Source organism: Aedes aegypti, chromosome 1 (assembly GCF_002204515.2).
Source record: "Aedes aegypti strain LVP_AGWG chromosome 1, AaegL5.0 Primary Assembly, whole genome shotgun sequence".
NCBI lineage: Eukaryota > Metazoa > Arthropoda > Insecta > Diptera > Culicidae > Aedes > Aedes aegypti.
The window spans coordinates 24,125,255-24,143,995 of NC_035107.1; the positions used below are offsets into that span (position 1 = coordinate 24,125,255).

The 18,741-nt window shown below is 34.0% G+C and overlaps 1 protein-coding gene across 7 annotated transcripts in view; it reads right to left on the reverse strand.

The window, feature by feature from the left end:
• Positions 1 to 4,268: 4,268 nt before the first annotated feature.
• The window catches only part of LOC5565679 (centrosomal protein of 162 kDa), a 127,442-nt gene continuing 112,969 nt past the window's right edge, over positions 4,269 to 18,741 (reverse strand). For 4 of the 7 annotated variants that reach the window (XM_021839172.1, XM_021839171.1, XM_021839175.1 and 1 more), the window contains one exon: positions 4,269 to 5,822. In XM_021839172.1, the coding sequence (XP_021694864.1) occupies positions 5,592 to 5,822 (231 nt within the window). In that variant the 3' untranslated portion in view covers positions 4,269 to 5,591. Of the gene's footprint in view, positions 5,823 to 5,967; positions 6,057 to 18,741 lie in introns of those variants that run through there. The other 3 variants (XR_002499207.1, XM_021839173.1, XR_002499206.1) reach the window with 2 other exon arrangements.

Here is an 18,741-nt window from a genome sequence, read left to right on the forward strand (position 1 = left end):
TCCTTCATCGCCTTGTCCCTCCGCTCTCGTTCGAGACGCAAAGTCATCTCTAGCAGATCTCGCTCCTGCTTCTCCCTTTCCGCGTGCATCTTTTCCTGAAGCCTTTTTTCGTCCGCCAGTCGCTGTACTTCTAGCTGGATCCGGGCTTCACGGACACTCGCTGATGTCGATACCGTTGAACCCGGAGGATCGGGAACAGTACATGCCGCACACCTGAAGCTTCTTTCCGGATCTTCGATGCTGTCGTTCACACCGACGCATCTGAAGTGGAACCAGTGATCGCATCCATCACACTGGACCATTTTACGGTCGGTATGGTTCGGTTGATTGCAGATAATGCATTGACTTTGCTGATCTGCATCACGCTGCTCACGTGAATCGGCAACGGGATCACCACTAGACATGGTTATGTAATCCACGCCGATAACGATCTCGAACAAATCTTAAAGATTTTGTTACGACGACGGTCACGTTTCGGACTCTTAACAGCAAACTCGTTCTTTTGCTTGAGTAGGCTTTAAGCTGTAATTTAGTTTTATTTAGTTATATGTCGCATGTTTTAATTTATTTTACTTACATTTGTTGTCTTCTACGTTAACTGTCCGTCTACTAGTAACAAATGTGTAGTTGTTGTGTATGTCCCTTCATAGATTAAGTTTTACAATTAGAATCAAATTAATTTTAATAGATTAAGCAATACTTACTTATTTTTAGGAACAAATTCTATTTTAGCAACTTTAGAATAAACAATTTTAGAATAATAAATTTATGAGATTTAATCTAGCTTAGAGAGTATTTGTGTAGATGTCTGCTATTCGTTTTTAACAATAGGTTATCTCAATTTTTCCCCAATCATCCCCCATGACTTTTTGTGCTGCACTTGTCAATCGATCGTCGGATCGGTTGAACCGATAGCGGTAGCCGATAACGAGGGGTCTTGTACCGTTGCGCACACTAGTATAATATCAACAATTAACCTACATGTCATATAAATTTCTTAGCCACAGCAAAACTAAAAGTTCAGCGTAAAATGAAACTAAAATATAAATTCTTAAAAAAAAAAAAACACTTTTTTTCTATCTATATTCTGATTTCAAGAGTTGAAGAAACTGTGGGTTATTGGACAAACTCTAGAAATAAGAAATTAATTCAATTTCCTTTAGTTACTCAATAGCTATTCCTCATTTGTTGATGTGAAAGTAAAAAAAAATCTGAAGATTAATCCCAGGGCCCACTATAGAAATAAAGTTTGCGAGATTTAACAGAAGATAAATTTTCAATTTGTGAAATTACAACTTGCGGGCCGCACTACTCCAATATTCAAAATCACTCCACGGGCCACACAAAACCTTGCCGAGGGCCGCAGTTTGGTGACCACTGGTTTAATACTTTGAAGCAACTAGTGCAATTAGAAGATAATAGCACTAATTGTAGCAAAAGGGAAAGTGCTTTGGAATCTATAGTAAACTTGGCAACAAATGTGTCAATGTGCGCGAAAACAAAGTAAGCGAGTCCTAAGTAATGGGACTTGTATGCGGGTATATTTGCATTTGGTGAGTAAAGCACTCGGATAACGAGTCCCACCTGCTATTATTTTGGATTTGTACATTAAAATCAACTGCATTAACAATATTTTTGTTGGTGGGCATTTTCTTATACTGTAATGATAATGTGTTGAGTACTGCCTATAGAATTTTCTGTTGCCAACAGCGGCGTAACGAAAACTTTTGCAATAAGGTTCAGATGCGTTTTTCTCGACATGATGATTTTCCTAATGGGACTGTATTGCGAGTATGGGCAGTGAAGATGTATTGATTTAGCATGATCAATTACTTTGCAGACAATTAACTCGTTTGATGCTGTAGTATTGATATTTTTCCCTGACCTCAAGTGAAATTCCCTGATTTTCCCTGACTTTCAAGGTCAAAAATAAATTCCCTGACATTCCCTGACTTTCCAGGGTTTTCCAGGTAGTCGACACCCTGTTAGGCTCTTCTCAAAAGTAAGGCTAGAGTCAAAATGGCGAACCGATGATGCAAAAAGGCATTTTTTGGCATAAAGAAAGCATGTGCAAAATTTCATCCAAATCAAAAAATATAAAAATGAAATTTGGGAATAAAGTCGTCATTTTCTGTGGAACCGCTCTACTTACTATTCTTTTTTGCTAAATGGGCTTAAGTGTACTCCTTTTTAAAATATTACTGACGATTACCAACAAATCATATAACCTGTTAAAGAAACTGGCTCAACGTAAATAACTATCAAGCATGTTTCAGCTCAATAAACTGCTTCTGCAGCTATTAATGTTACTTGGGAGGATAACCTCTTTCCGACAATTTAAAAAAACGAATTGGCTAAATAGAATTGATAGGATTAGCTTAATAAAGATTACAAAGGATTTGCACGCTCGTTTATCACACTCAATACAGGAATAAGTGACCTAATGGTAAAACTATTTATAAGCAAACAACTTACTATTGAATTTCAGCAAAAAATTGGGCAAGTTATTTTGAAAAATTTAGCCTTTTCGAAAAAACTTTTCTTTAAGAACTTCGTTTAAATGTTGTATTGGCGATGCAAGTTTTAAAGGACATAATCTCAAAATATTGTTTCAAAAATACCAAAGTAAACTATCACATTAATTAAGCTTATATCTTTATTAATATTTCAACAAGTTCCTAACGAAACATAAATTGAAGACAATGCTTGAGGTTCTTTTCAGAGCCCAGGTTTCGAAATTTACCCTTCTGGTTCCTTTAAAAACATATATCCGTCAAACAGAAAAAAATACAAAATTCGTAGAAGATTGGCTAGTTTTATTAGATCCCATTCAGTTTTGTATGGAATGAAAAATTGCTGGAAAAACTTTAAAATCGATTTTCTTTAAACTAGGTTTTTGTCACTTACACCCCCTTAATTACTTTAGAATTATGGAAAAACAATAATAGTAGAAATAATTGAAACAAGAAAATTGAGACAAACACATTAGTAAAAAGTGTATTTTCAATATTTCATGGGAGGCTTAGTGTACTATTTAGTACTCTTTTGCAGAGTTTGAAAAAAGGTACTCTTTCCGGTGGGAGCAAATATGGTAACCCTAATCCTATGGCCTTTCGCAACGCCCCAAATAATTGCGTGATGCTGAAGGTGAGAGTGGAAGAATGCAAAATATAGTTTTTCTAATGCTAATGCTTTTTCTAAACAGTTTTCGTATCAATCCACACATTCTTGAAAGTGTAATTGAAAGCTGATCAATAAGGGGGTGCCACGGTAAAGAAGAATCCATTATTAGCCCAAGGTACTTGAAACTATCAACATATGGCACTACATATTTCATTGTCTATAGTCAGTCAGGATTGTACCCTGAATTCCATCAAGTATTTTTGAAGTGGATCCTCAAGAACTTTCTCCAGCGATTCCTTCAGAAGCTGTATAGGGATATTGCTTTATAAATTACTTCATCGGTTTTATTAGGAATTCCTCAAGGGATTTCTCTAGAGAATCATTAATATGTTCCCAAAGGGACAGTATTTTTTTCAGGCATTCTTTATGGAAATCTAAAAATTAAAGAATTTCTCCAGCCGTACTTCAGGAATTCCTAAACAGATTCTTTCGTGATTCCTCGAGGAATCCCTCTCGAAATTTACTACAGGGATTTCATAAAACATTCTACCAGGAATTTCTCCTATCAAAAATTTTCCAGTGATTCTTCTAGTGATTTCCCTAGTAATTTCTCACAGAATCTCTCAGAAAATTCTTCAGCGATTAATCCAAACATCATTTCAGGTGTTGTTTCAGCGATTTCTTCACGATTTTCTCTAGAAATTCCTTCAAAATTCCTAAAGAATTACATGCACAGATTTACTGCAGGAATTCTTACAGCGATTCAACTCAGAATTTCTCCAAGGATTCATTAAGAAATTCCTCCAGGGATTCCATTAGGAATTGCTCTAACGATTTCATCAGGAACTTCAGGGATTCCACAAGAAATACATAAAAATAATTCATCAAAACTTCTTCAAACAGTCTGAGTCGTCTGAGGGCTGCATAATAGACACTGGAGCTGAGTTTAGCGCGATATCTTCATGAACAGACCACCCGAGTTCTGTTTCAGAATACACAAGACAAATAGGGGCAAACAGGGTTCTGAAAAAGTTTTTCCAGAGCTGACTCTGGATCTACGAGATGGAATTGATAGAAGTAACAAAGCAAGTAGTTTCCCTCTAGAAAGGAGCGTTTCGGATCAATTAACACGCCACAGAGCGCCATTTTTGAATCAATACTATATTCGATAAAAATGTTTTTCTCTCTCTCAAAACTATTGCCACCTGATGCCGGAAATGGTTACCACCATCTGCCAGCCACATTTGATGATTGAATTTAAAACTTTTAACAGAATTTTCCCGAAAAAGAAACAGCTGCAAACTAATGAAAGATAGATTTTTTTTCCTAGAACCTTTAAAACTATTGTCATATTCGATTTGTTCATGCTAATGTGAGTGGAACATTGAAAGAAAAAATTGAACAGCTAAAAATAGTGAACGGAATGATTCTTCGGCCGAACGGGCGGCTTCTATTTGTCTACCCACTTATCGTGAAATGCTAAATCCTAACAATTAATCTTACAAGCTAACGGACTGAATGGACGTATGAAGTTGATAAATCAGAGCATTTGAGTCTTGCTTGAAATCGCTAAACACCATTTGTCTCGCTAATAGACTTACTTTCTTACCTTTTCATCCAACTAGTTTTTGTTTTCGACTTTAGACATCAAATTACAACTTCTAGTAATGATGGACTGGATTGCAGTTCAGACGTGAATTTGATTCTCGTCGTGTTTCTCGTCTCCATATAATGTACGATTTGCAGTCTCTAAAATAATCACCTTAAAATGAATCTTTGGAACGGTTATTCGAAATTGGAAACAAAAATAAATTTTATGACTACGCTAGCTATAGGACAATACAAGTTAAAAATAACATAAATAATTGACTCTTAAGAGCTAGAATGTAATTGTGTGGGACTATTCGTATTTAGAGTTCAATAGAATTGCATTCAATCAGTTTGTTAATACATAAAACACTAAAGTAGATTATTTTTCTCGGTTTCTACACCATGGGTTAGCTACGGTAATGCCTATTAGAAATAGAACAATCCTAAGAGTTTGGTTTCTTTGAGATCTACGGTAGTACGGGACAACTAGTTAGGAACCCAACAATTTTGCCTATATGATAAGTGGTTTTAGGAGAACTTTCCGGTTAAAATGCAAAACGTACGTGTGTGTATAATGAGGTGGTTCAAATTAAAAAAAAAAGTTTCAGAATTCAATCTCCCATGATTTTCTTACAATCTTTACGATGAAAATGAAGCTCTGTCAGCTTCCGATGGTGATTTCATTATTTTCAAAAAGCATAACCGTCTCATATAGAAAAAAAAAGTAGGAACCCTCATGGAAATGACTGTAAATTCGACAGGACTCTATTTTATCATAAAGATTGCAAGGAAGATATGGAAGATGACATTTTCAAACGTTTCTCTTATTTGAACCACTCAAGTGTATAGAAAACCCGTCCGTCTCACCTCTCGAGTACCTAGTTTCCTCCTACGGTAGCATTGTGGTGCTGCTGTTGGTGAGGCTGCGGGTTTACCAGGTTGTGGTTCTCCTCGTCGCCGATGGCGGTCGGATTTCCACCGGTGGCCGCGGCCGCCGCAGCCAAAGCACGAATGTGAACACCGTTCAACTTACCTCCCTTGCTGAGGGCTTCCACCAGCATGTGTAGGCGCTGTTCCCGCTCGCTGTGGCGCCGCTCCAGCGAGGTGACCTTCGATCAGGTGTTCGAGATTCGGGTCCATTCCAGAAGTGGGCAAGCGTGCGTGAGAGCAGAATTGGGTTCGTTAAAACGATGTGATCGGAACGAGATCAAATAGATCAAACACTACATGCTACGATAAGAACAAGACGTTGAGTTGCCGGTAATTTCTCGTTTAATCAGGTACATTACGACGTGATAGCGAAACTAAAATTTAATCAAATTGAAAGCCACTCAAGATTTCATCTGAAAAGGCAACAAAAAAAGAAGAAATAACTTCGTGAGACGGGGATTTGAAAATAATAATATGGTATCTCTAGCAATTGTCTGTTACTTGCTGGTAATAGTTGTAACATCAGCTATGCTAGTCGATCAAATGTTTTGAGAATTCGTTAAGCCAAAAATGCAAGTTGATGAACGAAAATTGAATGATCGAAAAATGGAGGCAGTGCTATGTGAAACACCTGAATGGCACCTACCGCATAGGCACTGAATAGAGTGTCCATTTCCCGGCCATTTTGCTTATCACGGGATCCCGGGATTTCTCAATTTTTTAATAAAACTAGTATTTTGGTCGAAATAAAGGTACAAATTCAACAATACAATGTTTTTTCAATTAAAGAAAAAGATAATGTAACTTTCCAAGATAATATGTTAATTATAAAAATCATTATTGTTCCGATAAAGTTACTTAACAAATCAAAACTTAGCTTGACTAATTACGGGTTTGCTAGGGATTTTTCAAATTCTCTATTTCACTCTGGTAAAAAATTATATCATAATATTATAGCAATTTGCTTCGAACTTTTCAAAGGTTATCAAAACTGTTCTAAAGAAACGAATCAAGATCATTGAAGGTATTGTAGAAGATTATTCAAACAGTTAATTACTCAAAATTATTGACTGAAGTTAAGGTGTACTTTCAATTTTTTTGCATTGAAATTTATAAAACCGGCTAAAGTTGAATGAAAAAGCATTGAAACTTTGCAACTAGACAAATAAAAATATGTGTTTCTTGGTAGGTAAATTGGTCTTTCATGAAAATAATTACTCGTTTATTCTCTTTTTCATGATGCTTTCCTATTTTATCAAATAAGGCTTGATAGTGCGGAAAAATGTCATTAGTTTTCATTGAAATTTAATGGTTTTCATCAAATTCTACGTATATTTCGGGAATCCCGGGGTGTCAGAACTAAAAACCCGGGAAACGGGAAATCCTGAAATTTGTCAAATCCCGGGATTTTTTGTCCCGGGATGGATACTCTAGCACTGAAGATCGCAGTTGTTGTTTCAGAGGTATGTCCCTATCTGCGGAAATGAATTTCTAAATAGTAAGTACCCAAGTAACCACAAGCATTATACCATTGCATTAATTTGGTCGAAAGTCAACATTTTTTGCATTAATAATGTTATCATGCATTTATTCAATAACTGTCATATCCGCGAAAATCGCGACTTCAAAAATTCGATCCGAGCCTAAGAACTTTAATCCGCGCCTCAAAAAAATCTGTTTCATTGACATGTTTACTACTCATTATAAAAAATGCGTAAACGTGCTTGATCAAAAACTAGTTTTTAATGGTACTAAATGATTATTTTCGCCTTAAAGTATCTACGATTGAGCAAGACAAATTGGTACCGGGTACCCCCGTTGGTTTGACCACATTTAATCTGAACACTTTTTAATCTGTACCCCGCTAATTTGCACATCGTTCAGATTAAAAATGGTTCAAACGTCATTTAGCTCATGGAACGGAGTGAAGTGAGATGGAACGCCGTGGAACGGAACGCAGAATCAAAACAAAACAGTGAAAGAGGTAACCAGAAATACGTTTCTAGAGTGACTAGATGTTCAAATTAAAAATGAACCCCGATGGTTTGCATGAGGTACCGTTCAAATTACCGGGGGTGCACGGTATACGGATTTCTGTCAACACAAAGGGTAGAGTTAATTTACTTAAGTTGCGCCACTGGGCAGGAAAAGGTAAAAAGCGAAAAAAGTCCAATAATTCGAGTTTTTTATGGAGAAAATCGTATTCAACAACATCACTCGAAATTTATTTGTCATCAACATTTCAATATATTTTTATAAAAAAAAAAATCATGCAATTTAATAAATGGTAGTGTCACTTCAAGCAGAGAGGAGGCCTAGTTTGCAACTATACTTATCACAATTAGATGTGATTTTTGCATACAATAAGAGCATTGGCGTAGCTAGGATTTTTTGCTGGAGGGGGGCCTGGCAAATAGACCTGTGCGCCGCCGCGCCACGCCGCCGCCGCCGATCCATTTTACGTCACGCCGACGCCGAATGAGGTATCGGCGGCGCGCCATACGCCGATCTGCACTACGCCGCCAATTTTTTATTTTCACGCCGATAAATGATTCAGCTCGTAAAATTTGATACTTTTACTAAAAAAATGCTCTACAAAATAGTTCTTTATTGTTTCAGGAATTTCTATAAGGATTCTTACAGAAATTCATTAAGGAAGATATTGAAGAATTCCTCTATGGAACTCAGGAATTTTCCTATCAACTCCATCTTTAAACTTACCAGAGATTCTTCAGGGATTTATCCCAGAATACCTACGCGGATTTCTCCTTTCAGATTATGCTGCACAAATTCATTCTGATATTACTTATGAATGCCTATTAGACCAGAAATTGCTCTTACAATGCTTATAGTGATTCCTCTGGTAATGGCTCTATGGACCTCAAAAAATTCATCGATAAAATTTAATTGAAATTTCTTTAGGAGATCCTCCATGACACTTCCTGGGATCTTGATAGGAGTTCCATCATATATTCCTCAACGAGTTGTAGCAAGTCAATGTACAGGAATTATTGCCTATTCTTATCCAGGTATCTGTAGGAATTCTTCAAAGTATTCTCTCATAAATTACTTTAGACATTCTCCCTGCAGTCTTTTTTTGAAACCAATGGTGTAAAAAATGTGTCCAAGGGTTTCTTAAAAAATCCTGCAGAAAATTTACTATAAACCTTTAAAAACCCTTCTCGGATTTTTTCATATGTTTCTACAGGCGTTATTTATCTAAAGATTGCTTTGAACACCATGTCTTTCCATCCGGGGAATCCGGGAAAAGTGAGAAAACTCGAGAATTTCAAAAGCCTGGGAAAAATACGGGAAATACCCGGGAATTTTGAGAACACACCGGGAAAATATTAGTTCAAACATAGGAACACCGAAATTTAAGAATTTGTTTTGATTTGATAATGATATTATAGGCTAGATTTGAACAGGTTTGCGGAAAGCGGATCACACAAAAATGTTTGGCAAGTTTTCGAGGGAAATATATTGAAATCATGAACAGATTCGTATTTACAGTGAGCTCTTTCAAACATTCCCAACAAATAAGAGTGGATTGACATCTCTTGAGCATATATTTGATGGATTGCTTGGAAGATTCATTGATTTATATTTTAAAATTTGGCCAGATTGGCTGTTTGGATCTAACAAAATTTTCGCCAGAACAATAATTTCCCCAAGAATCAGCGATAGGAAATGTCTATCGCATAATTCCGAAGCCATTCCACATTGGGCCAGACCGCAAAATTAGGAGGAAAAAATTATTTTGACTATGAAGATGATTTTTTAGAACAAAAGTGTCTTCAGCAAAATTGTTACATATGATGAGGACTACATTTTGACATTAAGTGACATTAGGGTGGTTCAACAAAATACGGAAATATTTTTGCCAACTTTCATGCTTTTCAAGTTAGCGCTTTGAAGTGCTCTAGATGTTGTTCTTTGTTTAATTTTGAACAACTTTGCCGAAGACGCCAGTCTTGTAAGTCTACTGTAGCCCTTGCTATGGCGTTTTCAATGATGCAGGGTAGGGTGGTCCATGAAAATTTGATATTTTGCCCTTAACTTTTTTATTTCAAATTCTATCAAAATTACTTCTTCTACAAAATATTAGAACTAGTTGAAACGTGCATTTTGGTGAAAGAATTAAGTGATTCTATTCATTCGTTTAAGAAATATGACCATTTTTATTCAAAAAAATCATATTTTCCAAACGTCAATATCTCAAGAAGGGGGAAAAACTGGGATGAAATTTGCGCAGGATCTGAAAGGTATAGCTTAGGGGTTCAAATGGTATATTGTATTTCTGGAGGATATTGGAGGATTTACAGTGTAATTTCGATGTGAAAACAAGCTTGTTGTACTGAAAATTCATGATTTTAGTTGAAATATTGAACATTACGGCAAAGTCATGAACATGATTTGTGTTGAAAACTGTTTAAATGAATATTAGCATACTATACTAATTTCTGTTTAGATTCATATTCCGAACACTTGCAGCTTACGCTGACTTCAAATGTAATAATGGGCAAAAATCAGCCGATATTTATGAAATATTAAATTTCTTTGCATAATTTAACAGTGAACCATGGACCGTGAAATTTAACCTGAATTGATGATAAAAATTTTAATATTTCACTTTTTATTTAAAGTTTATCGCAAAAGTACGGAACAACATTTTGTTTCCATTGCCGAACACTGGAATTATTCTGCCACATATTTCAATCACTGTGAATAACATTTCGAATAGCACGAATAAACCTATTCATATAAATAAATTTGCAAATTAATTAATTGCAGCTGGTTTATCTGACATCGAGCTAGAACGTCATAACTACTCTTAAGGTATAAAATAGATTCAAACACATTAAATTTGAATTGCAATTGATTGCCACTGCCTGGGAATTTGATGACATATATCAGTGAAATATTTCAACCAACACGCCTTAAAAATCCGCTTGTTCGGAGTATGAGTCTGATTGATTTATGTTTTAAATTATTTATGAAAAAATATTTTGATTCGTTGTACATTTCCAATGAGCAGGCTGTGTATGGTTGAAAGTGATTAAATTTAATTAAACATTAAAAATTTAGACTATGCACTAGGCAATGGTCTTTGGTTTTGTATAACAATTATTTTGCAATTGATTAGCATGAGCTTGAGCTTGGATCAGTCTACATTACAAAAAATAAACGTTCAGCTTCATTAAACAGCATGTATAAATGCTTGTAGAAGCCATAATTATATATTCTATTGAATACATTTCATACATATTATTACTGATGCATTAAATCAACTGTCGTGAATACAAAGTTGCGATCAACCTCTACTACAAAAGGTTTATATTTATAAGAGAAAAAAAAAACGATTAAGAAGATGGTTTTGACTTTGTTTTTAACAGCACTCATCAATACTTCAGCTAAAATCATGAATTTTCAGTCAGAAATGTTTGTTTTCACATCAAAATTATACTGTAAGTCCTCCAATATCCTTCAGAAATACAATATACCGTTTGAACCCCTAAGTTATACCTTTCAGATCCTGCACAAATTTTATCCCCGTATTTCACCCTTTTTGAGATATTGACGTTTGAAAAATATGATTTTTTTTTAATAAAAATGGTCATATTTCATATAACATATAATAATATCAATTTTCCATGGACCAACCTACCCTGCAGCATTGAAAACGCCATAGCAAGGGCTACAGTAGACTTATAAGGCTGGCGTCTTCGGCAAAGTTGTTCAAAATTAAACAAAGAACAACTTCCTAGAACACTTCAAAGCGCTAACTTGAAAAGCATGAAAGTTGGCAAAAATATTTCCGTATTTTGTTGGACTACCCTAATGTCACTTAATGTCAAAATGTTGTCCTCATCATATGTAACAATTTTGCTGAATACACTTTTGTTCTAAAGAATTATCTTCATAGTCGAATTATTTTTGTCCTCCTAATTAAGCGGTCTGGCCCAATGTGCATTCTTAGGGGGCAAAGGGTTGGCTATTGAACTTTGTCACTTTGCGGAAAATTATTATTTAAATTTAGATTTTACATATACACAGAGCAGAAATATTTTCATATAATTTCAAAATCTCCCAGAACATTATTTGAATTCCAGAAGATGGACAGTCCTTATATATTTTTGTCCAAAACTTTCAAACCATTTTAAATTCACAGTGTTTTATAAATTTATTCAAAAAATAGCTCATAAATGTGAATTATTAAGTCTTCCAAATTTGACCAGTTCGAATAAAAAAACGAACATTTCAAGCTGCAGGATCATTTTCTCATTTGTAATTTATATATTTTAGTCATCCAGGAAACTTGTTTTTTTTTTATAGAAAATTTATTTAAATATCTTTTTTGTGTATTTTTTTAACTAAACTAGAGATTTGTTTAAGCGCCACTCTGAGAAATCCTCAAACATTTTTAAGGGATACTTCTACAAACTTCTTTAGGTTAATTTAGGTGTTTAAGCGCCACTCTGAGAAATCCTCAAACATTTTTAAGGGATACTTCTACAAACTTCTTTAGGTAATTTAGGAGTTTTTCTGAAAAAATGCACAATGCGTTTCTTCAGGTATTCGCTTAAAAACTCTTCCTCTAAGATATGCTCTTAAGATTCATCCCAGAACTCCTTCAGTAATATTTCCAATATTTTTGTCTTGTATTTCTGAAGGGGTTCTTCCAATATATTCTTCAGAACATCTTCAAGCTAGTCTTTATAATCACATATATTGCTGCTTGAATTTTTAAAAGGTTCTTGATTCTTTTTTGGATTACTTCGAGAATTTCTTCAAACATTTGTTCAAGTATCGTTCGAAGAGTTCTCCCAAAAAACCAGCAAAAAATTTCCAAAGATTTTTCCTACATATTTTTTTCGATGAATATTTCACATATTTCTGGGGTAATTTCTCCAAATTTTCCTGCGAGTTTCTTTCTGGTTCTTCGAGTTTTTTTCCTGGCTCTTATTTTTACCAGCGATTCTCTGTTTTTAAAATTTGTCCAGAGATTTTAAAAGCATGATTGAACTTTTCAAATATTTTCTGTTTGTATCCCATCAGGGAAACTTCAGGAATTTGCTAGAATATCTCCATGAGTTTTCTTGCAAGGATTTCCCCAGAAATTTCTCCAAGCTTTTTTCAGGATTTGTTGCAAAAATTTATTTTACGCTTTTTCAAGGTTTTCATGATCATTTTAATATTATTTCTGATAAGCGAATACGGGACAACAATTTCAATCTAATACAGTGATTTAAATTATGGTGATAGTGCAACTGTTTCGTCGTTTTTAATTTAGTTTGTATTTATGTGCCAAAACTTCCGTAGCGCTAAACGCTAAAATATTCAGCTTAATCTTGGGTGATGGATTGTAAGTTCAAATCCCATCGCTGGAGGGCTTTTTTCGTAATCTTCACATATTTTCTACAAAGAAAACCCATGTTGAAGGTGTCTGGGTTCGATTCCCGGCCAGCTCAGGACCTTTTCGTATAATTGGAAATGTTCAATATATAATAATGCCTTCCTTGGGCATAAAGCATCATCGTACCAGCTATGGGGCTGTCCATTAATTACGTAAGACAATTTTCTGCATTTTTAGCCAGTGTAATCCAGTGAAAAATTACTCAAGAATTCTCACGAGAAATGTCCAACAATTTTTTCTGGTAATCACCATGTGGTTTGAAGAGATCTCTTTTAGGACTAGTACGGGAATTTCTTCATGAATTATTTTCGTACTTCTCAGTGATTTCTTCAAGAACTCCTTTTCACTGAGTTCGTCCTGGGAATCTCACAGACTTTTTGATCTCACCAAAAAATTTCTCAAAAAATCGAATTGTTTAAAAATTCGCAAAAAATTCCACCAGAGAATGCTTTAGAAATTCTTTTGATCATTTCTCCTGGAAGGCCCTGTACGTAATTATCAAATATAATTTGCAATTGTAAGTTTAAAGTATCCTCCAGTTGTTTATAAATAATTTGTTTAGAATGTTCAGAAATTACTGAGCGTTTCTCCAAAAATTGGTACTAAAAATTCAAAGAGTCTCACCAAAAATGTCTTCCAGGTCACCAAGCAAGGATTCATTTCACGAATTTTCCAGAGAGTTCACCAACAGCTGAAGCAAAACAAATCGAAGCAAAATAATTATTCAGACTTTCGGCAAAAAAAATTCTTGGTGTTGCTCTAGGGCTTCCTCGTAATATTCCACAAACACGTCATGAGCAATTAAGAAAAGTTCAATTGGGAAAATGTTATTCATAATTTCTCAAAGAAATTTTCCGCAGATCTATTTGCATTTTTTCACAAATATTTTTTTTTTTAGATTTCTCTTAAGACATCCACAGCAACATCCCACATGCCTTCAAAAGTCTCACGAAATTTTTTTTTTATGTTTTCAAAAATGCCTAACTAAAAGTGTTTAGAGAATTCTAACATTCCTTTGAAGTTACTAGCGGAATGCGTTCAACTGTTCTTTCAAAAACTCTTCCGCGAAAAAAGTTTTCCCGAGTAATTTGTTAAAGGATTTCTTAGAGAACCGTAGTATGGTTTTCCTAGGATCCTCTCGAAAAATTTACCAAAAATTAATCTCAATACTTTCCAGAGATTTTTTTCTTTAAACAGCTCTAAAGATTAATTTGGGAATTTAATGAAGAAATTTTTCATCAGATTTACTAAGATTTTGCTATTTATTCTTGAAATTCTCGAAGAATTTCTTCAGAAAATTTATCAAGTGTTTTTTCAGACTCTAAAAACAGCTCCAAAAACTTCAAAAACTTCTCCAGGAATATCTCAATATATTTAGCGATTGCTTTATAAATTCCTCTACGCATCACTCCATATCAGTTTTCTTTACAGGGTGTCCGCAAATTATCCGAACAGCAAAATGTTGGAAAAATGATCTCGCATTGAAAACAATGAAAAATCAATGTCCATGTATCTTTTATAGTACACCTATATGTTAACACAAAATACAACTTCAAATAATTTCTAAATGGTTGCTTGTTACTGAAATAGGCAAATTTAAATTTTTCGGAGACATTATTCCTGAAGGCCGCTAGTCATACTGGAGATGTGCTATCCCTAAAATCTAAAAGAGATGAATCCAAATGTCCTATTATTATTAGAAGTTACCTGCATTTTAGTGGCTTCAAGTTAGACTGGAAATAGAAAATTATACGGTTCTAATCCAGTGAGTTCTATGGACATTTATCTTCCGTCATAAAACTCGAAAAACAGCTCCTTTTAAGACACCTCAATACATTTAACTTGGTTTTGCAAATATTTGAAATCGGAAATATGTCAAACTTACTTCTTAAGAGTATAGTAAGCCAATACTTAAAACCATGCAAGAATATTTTATTTATTATGCTTGATTGTATAGAGCCATGTCTTCAAAGTTTGTACGGATAATTTGCGGACACCCTGTACATACAAAAAATGTTCGAAGGAACTTTGTTGGTAACTTTTAGAATAATTGCAGCTTTAATATAATTCGGAAAAATACTAAATTCCTGTCATAGATTCAAGAATTAAACCATAGAGTTTCTGAAACTTGTTGACAATGTACCTCTGAGAAAAGCATAAAAGGTCCTTAAAGGATTTACCACAGACATTTTTGTTTCTTTTTTCTTCGGATTTTTTAATAGAACACGATTGGTGTTAAAACGGATGGAACTTATACTGAATGTGTGTAATAAAAATGTTTAACGCGAAAATATTGTCGGTATTTTAAAGAACATAACCGAACATGTAGCGTAGTAAAACTCATAATGTACTATTTTAATGAATTTAAAACTTGGGGGAAACTTTTGCATTACTTAAAAAATTGTTGAGTAATTCCTTATGGACTTCCAGAAATCAAGAACCATACGCATAAGAATTCTGTATTTTTTTAACCTCTTCTATTTTACCTTTTTAAGATTCTTCAAAATGTTTCCTTTTTGAAGTATGGAAAGATTTGTGTACGAAGTTCCTCAAAGCGTCATGCAAAGAAGGAAAAACAACAAAATGTTGAAGCAGGTAGAACAATAAATGGGCAACGGTGGAATGAAAGATAATTTATAATCTAGAAACTATGAAATTTAAAGGATAGTTAAAACCTCTCTAATAATTTTACAAATTAAACCATTTTTTAAAGAAGTTCTATCAAAATCTTCTTTAAAAATTATTCTTGAAATATATCCTTCCAGATGTCCAGATGTCAAGGTTTTCTAGAATTCTACCAGAAAGCCTCTAGAAATTCTGCCCTCGTATCGCACAAAAATTCAAACCAAGAATATGGATTCTAACAATTCTAACACCGACCAATTGGTGTTTAGATAGACTGGAGCAAGTATTTCTAAATGATTTCTGGAAAACGTACTTCAAGTATTTGGAATAACCAAATGTTTGCCTTGTTTGCTGTAATGTTGAAGCTTATGAATTTCGTAAAACATCTGTATCAAAATTTATACAGTCCTCTACTTATCTTTAGAAGGCTAAAATATCATTTAATCCGGTGTGTCACCGGTGAACACCGACCAATTGATGAAAGAAATTATTTGTAGAGAAGTGTTTCAAGGAAGATCAATAAAAATTTCTTTATGAATATCTTGATAAATCTTTTTTTTTTCATGGGGGTTGTCATCAAATTTCCTCTGAAAATTCGAAGGCAAGAGAAATTTCAAAAACAATTTTCTTTCCATTTCTGGACTAATCCGGGGATTTGATGCAAAATTTCAAGAAAAAAAAAACATAGAAGATTTTTTGACGCAATTTGTGATGTATTTTGGACACATTTTTTAAGGACTTTTGATTAACTTTGCGGAAGAATTTGTAATAAAATTTTTGGTAAAATATTTAAAGAAATTCACAGAAGAATTTCCAGTAGAACTTTCAGCAAAATGTCTTAGTATTAGCACAGACAAACAGACGTCACACTCTCATCATTGTCCATCGACCACCTTTTTAACGGTCGATTCAAAAATATGGTAGGTGGACAATCCGCCACCCGCTGCGATCGCATCGTTTCTGTTCGTGTTTGACGTTTACACACTACCGCCATCTGTTGGCCCGTCGGCCAAACACACCGATTTTAGCATTGGGCGTACATGTCTTCGTGACTATGATTTTGATCAAGATTTGTTCTAAGTGTTACGTCTGTTTGTCTGTGGTATTAGATTTGACAGAATGAATGATTTTTCGGAGGAATTGCGAGGGAATACTGAACTGTTGAAAGATTTTTTTTAGGGTAAATCCGGGAACATTCTCCGGAATCAATATACCAATAAAAAGAAGACATGAAAGAATAGAGCTTTGAATAAGACCGACAACATTACTTGACTATTTTCCAAGAAATTTGCAAAAGTTCTAAAGCTACCCTTCAATATTCCTTGAGGAATTTGACTACACTAAAATTCTTTAAAGAATATTGAAAAGTTTTCTGAAAAATGTTGTTGAAAGCTGTACAAAATTAGTCAAATTATTCAGTAAATTTATTCATGTGAAAATACCTAAACAATTGAATCAAAATCAAACAAAGATTTTTTTATGGATTTGTTTGGATTGGAAACCAGGTTAAATTTCTGCCATTCATCTGAAGAAAACTTGGCCATGCCGAAACTCCTTGAAAGTTCAGCCTTTTTTTCGACAAGAATTCCCGCTATGTATTGTTTGAGAAATTCCTCTAGTAATTTTGTCTATTTTTCCAATTATTTTTTCGAACATTATAGAGTCTCTTTAGTGAATTCTCATTAGGAAAATCATTATTACCTGGCACCTCGAGTAGGGTATCCTAAAAACATGAAAAATCAGAAGGCAGTGAATATGCTGCTTTATGGTGAAACAGCATAATTTGGATTATTCAGAAAAGAAACTAATTTTGGAAATAAAATTGACGCTTGTACAACGTTTTTTTTTGCAATCAGATTTTGAAAAATTGCGCTAATCCCATACAACAAGAAGCTAGTTATAACAGTAACCAATCGATCGACAGCCGGACGGTTAAGCTTTCACCGAAGTCAGAACCGTCACGCTGATGCTGTGTAAGACAAGAATGGTGTTCTCTAAAATAACGTAACCACTGAAGAGATTTTTGTCAAAAACAAGAGTCACGTTATTGTTGTTTGATGAGATGGACTTTAACCTGAATGTCATTCGTCCTTTACAAGAGCCAAGTACATTGATTGAGAAGATTTTGCTTCGTGTTTGTTTTTAATTTTTATTTTTATTTTAACTATCATAAAAAAAATCTGGGGGGGGCCTGGATGATTCTGGAGGGGGCCAGGCCCCCCCGGCCCCTCCTGTTCCTACGCCAATGAATAAGAGACGCAAAATATAGTTATTAATGATAACTTAAAAAGAAAAACACACACAGTAATTTTACATTGTCAATTAGAAGCATACAAAACCTTAAATTTCGATGTTTTGTCTAATATAACTTAACACTATATTTTAAGTGGTGATGTTATCGAGAGCGAAAAGTTTGCCTTTAATAAGATTAGATCGCCAATACTGTATTTTTTTATTTTTCATGAAATACATGGATACGCAAACACCATCATATTATTAAAAAAAAAATGTTGCAAACATTTTTTTTTATGAGATGAGTTTAGTTAAACAATAAGTTTGAAATCCATGCCATTTATTGTTTAAAAACTGTTTTCATTTTTATAAAACTTCAAGTCTTAATTATCAATCAATTCGAGGTAAAAATACAAGATTGTTGTGATAATTTAATATTTTAACAAATTTCTGTTTTTATGACAATTGTTACATTATTTTCAGTAATATTCATTAGTCTACAGGGCAGATCTGAGCCACCTATAAATCAATTTTAATAAAATGTTAACAAGACCATATTTATATATTAAAGCAAATGAAATTTAAAATTTTAACAAAAAAAAAACCAATAAAATTTTATGAAAGTTGGTTTGTAAACTACTCAGTTTAATTATGCGGAGCTTACTATTTTACTCAAAAGTATTGAAAATGTATTGTACATACAGTGGTGTTCAGAATAATAGTAGTGAAAGCCGATTTTCATACAAAATTCTCAACTTTGGCATGCTGTAACTTTGTTTTCCTATGAGCAAAACGCATGAAATTTTGACAGAGAACTCTAAATG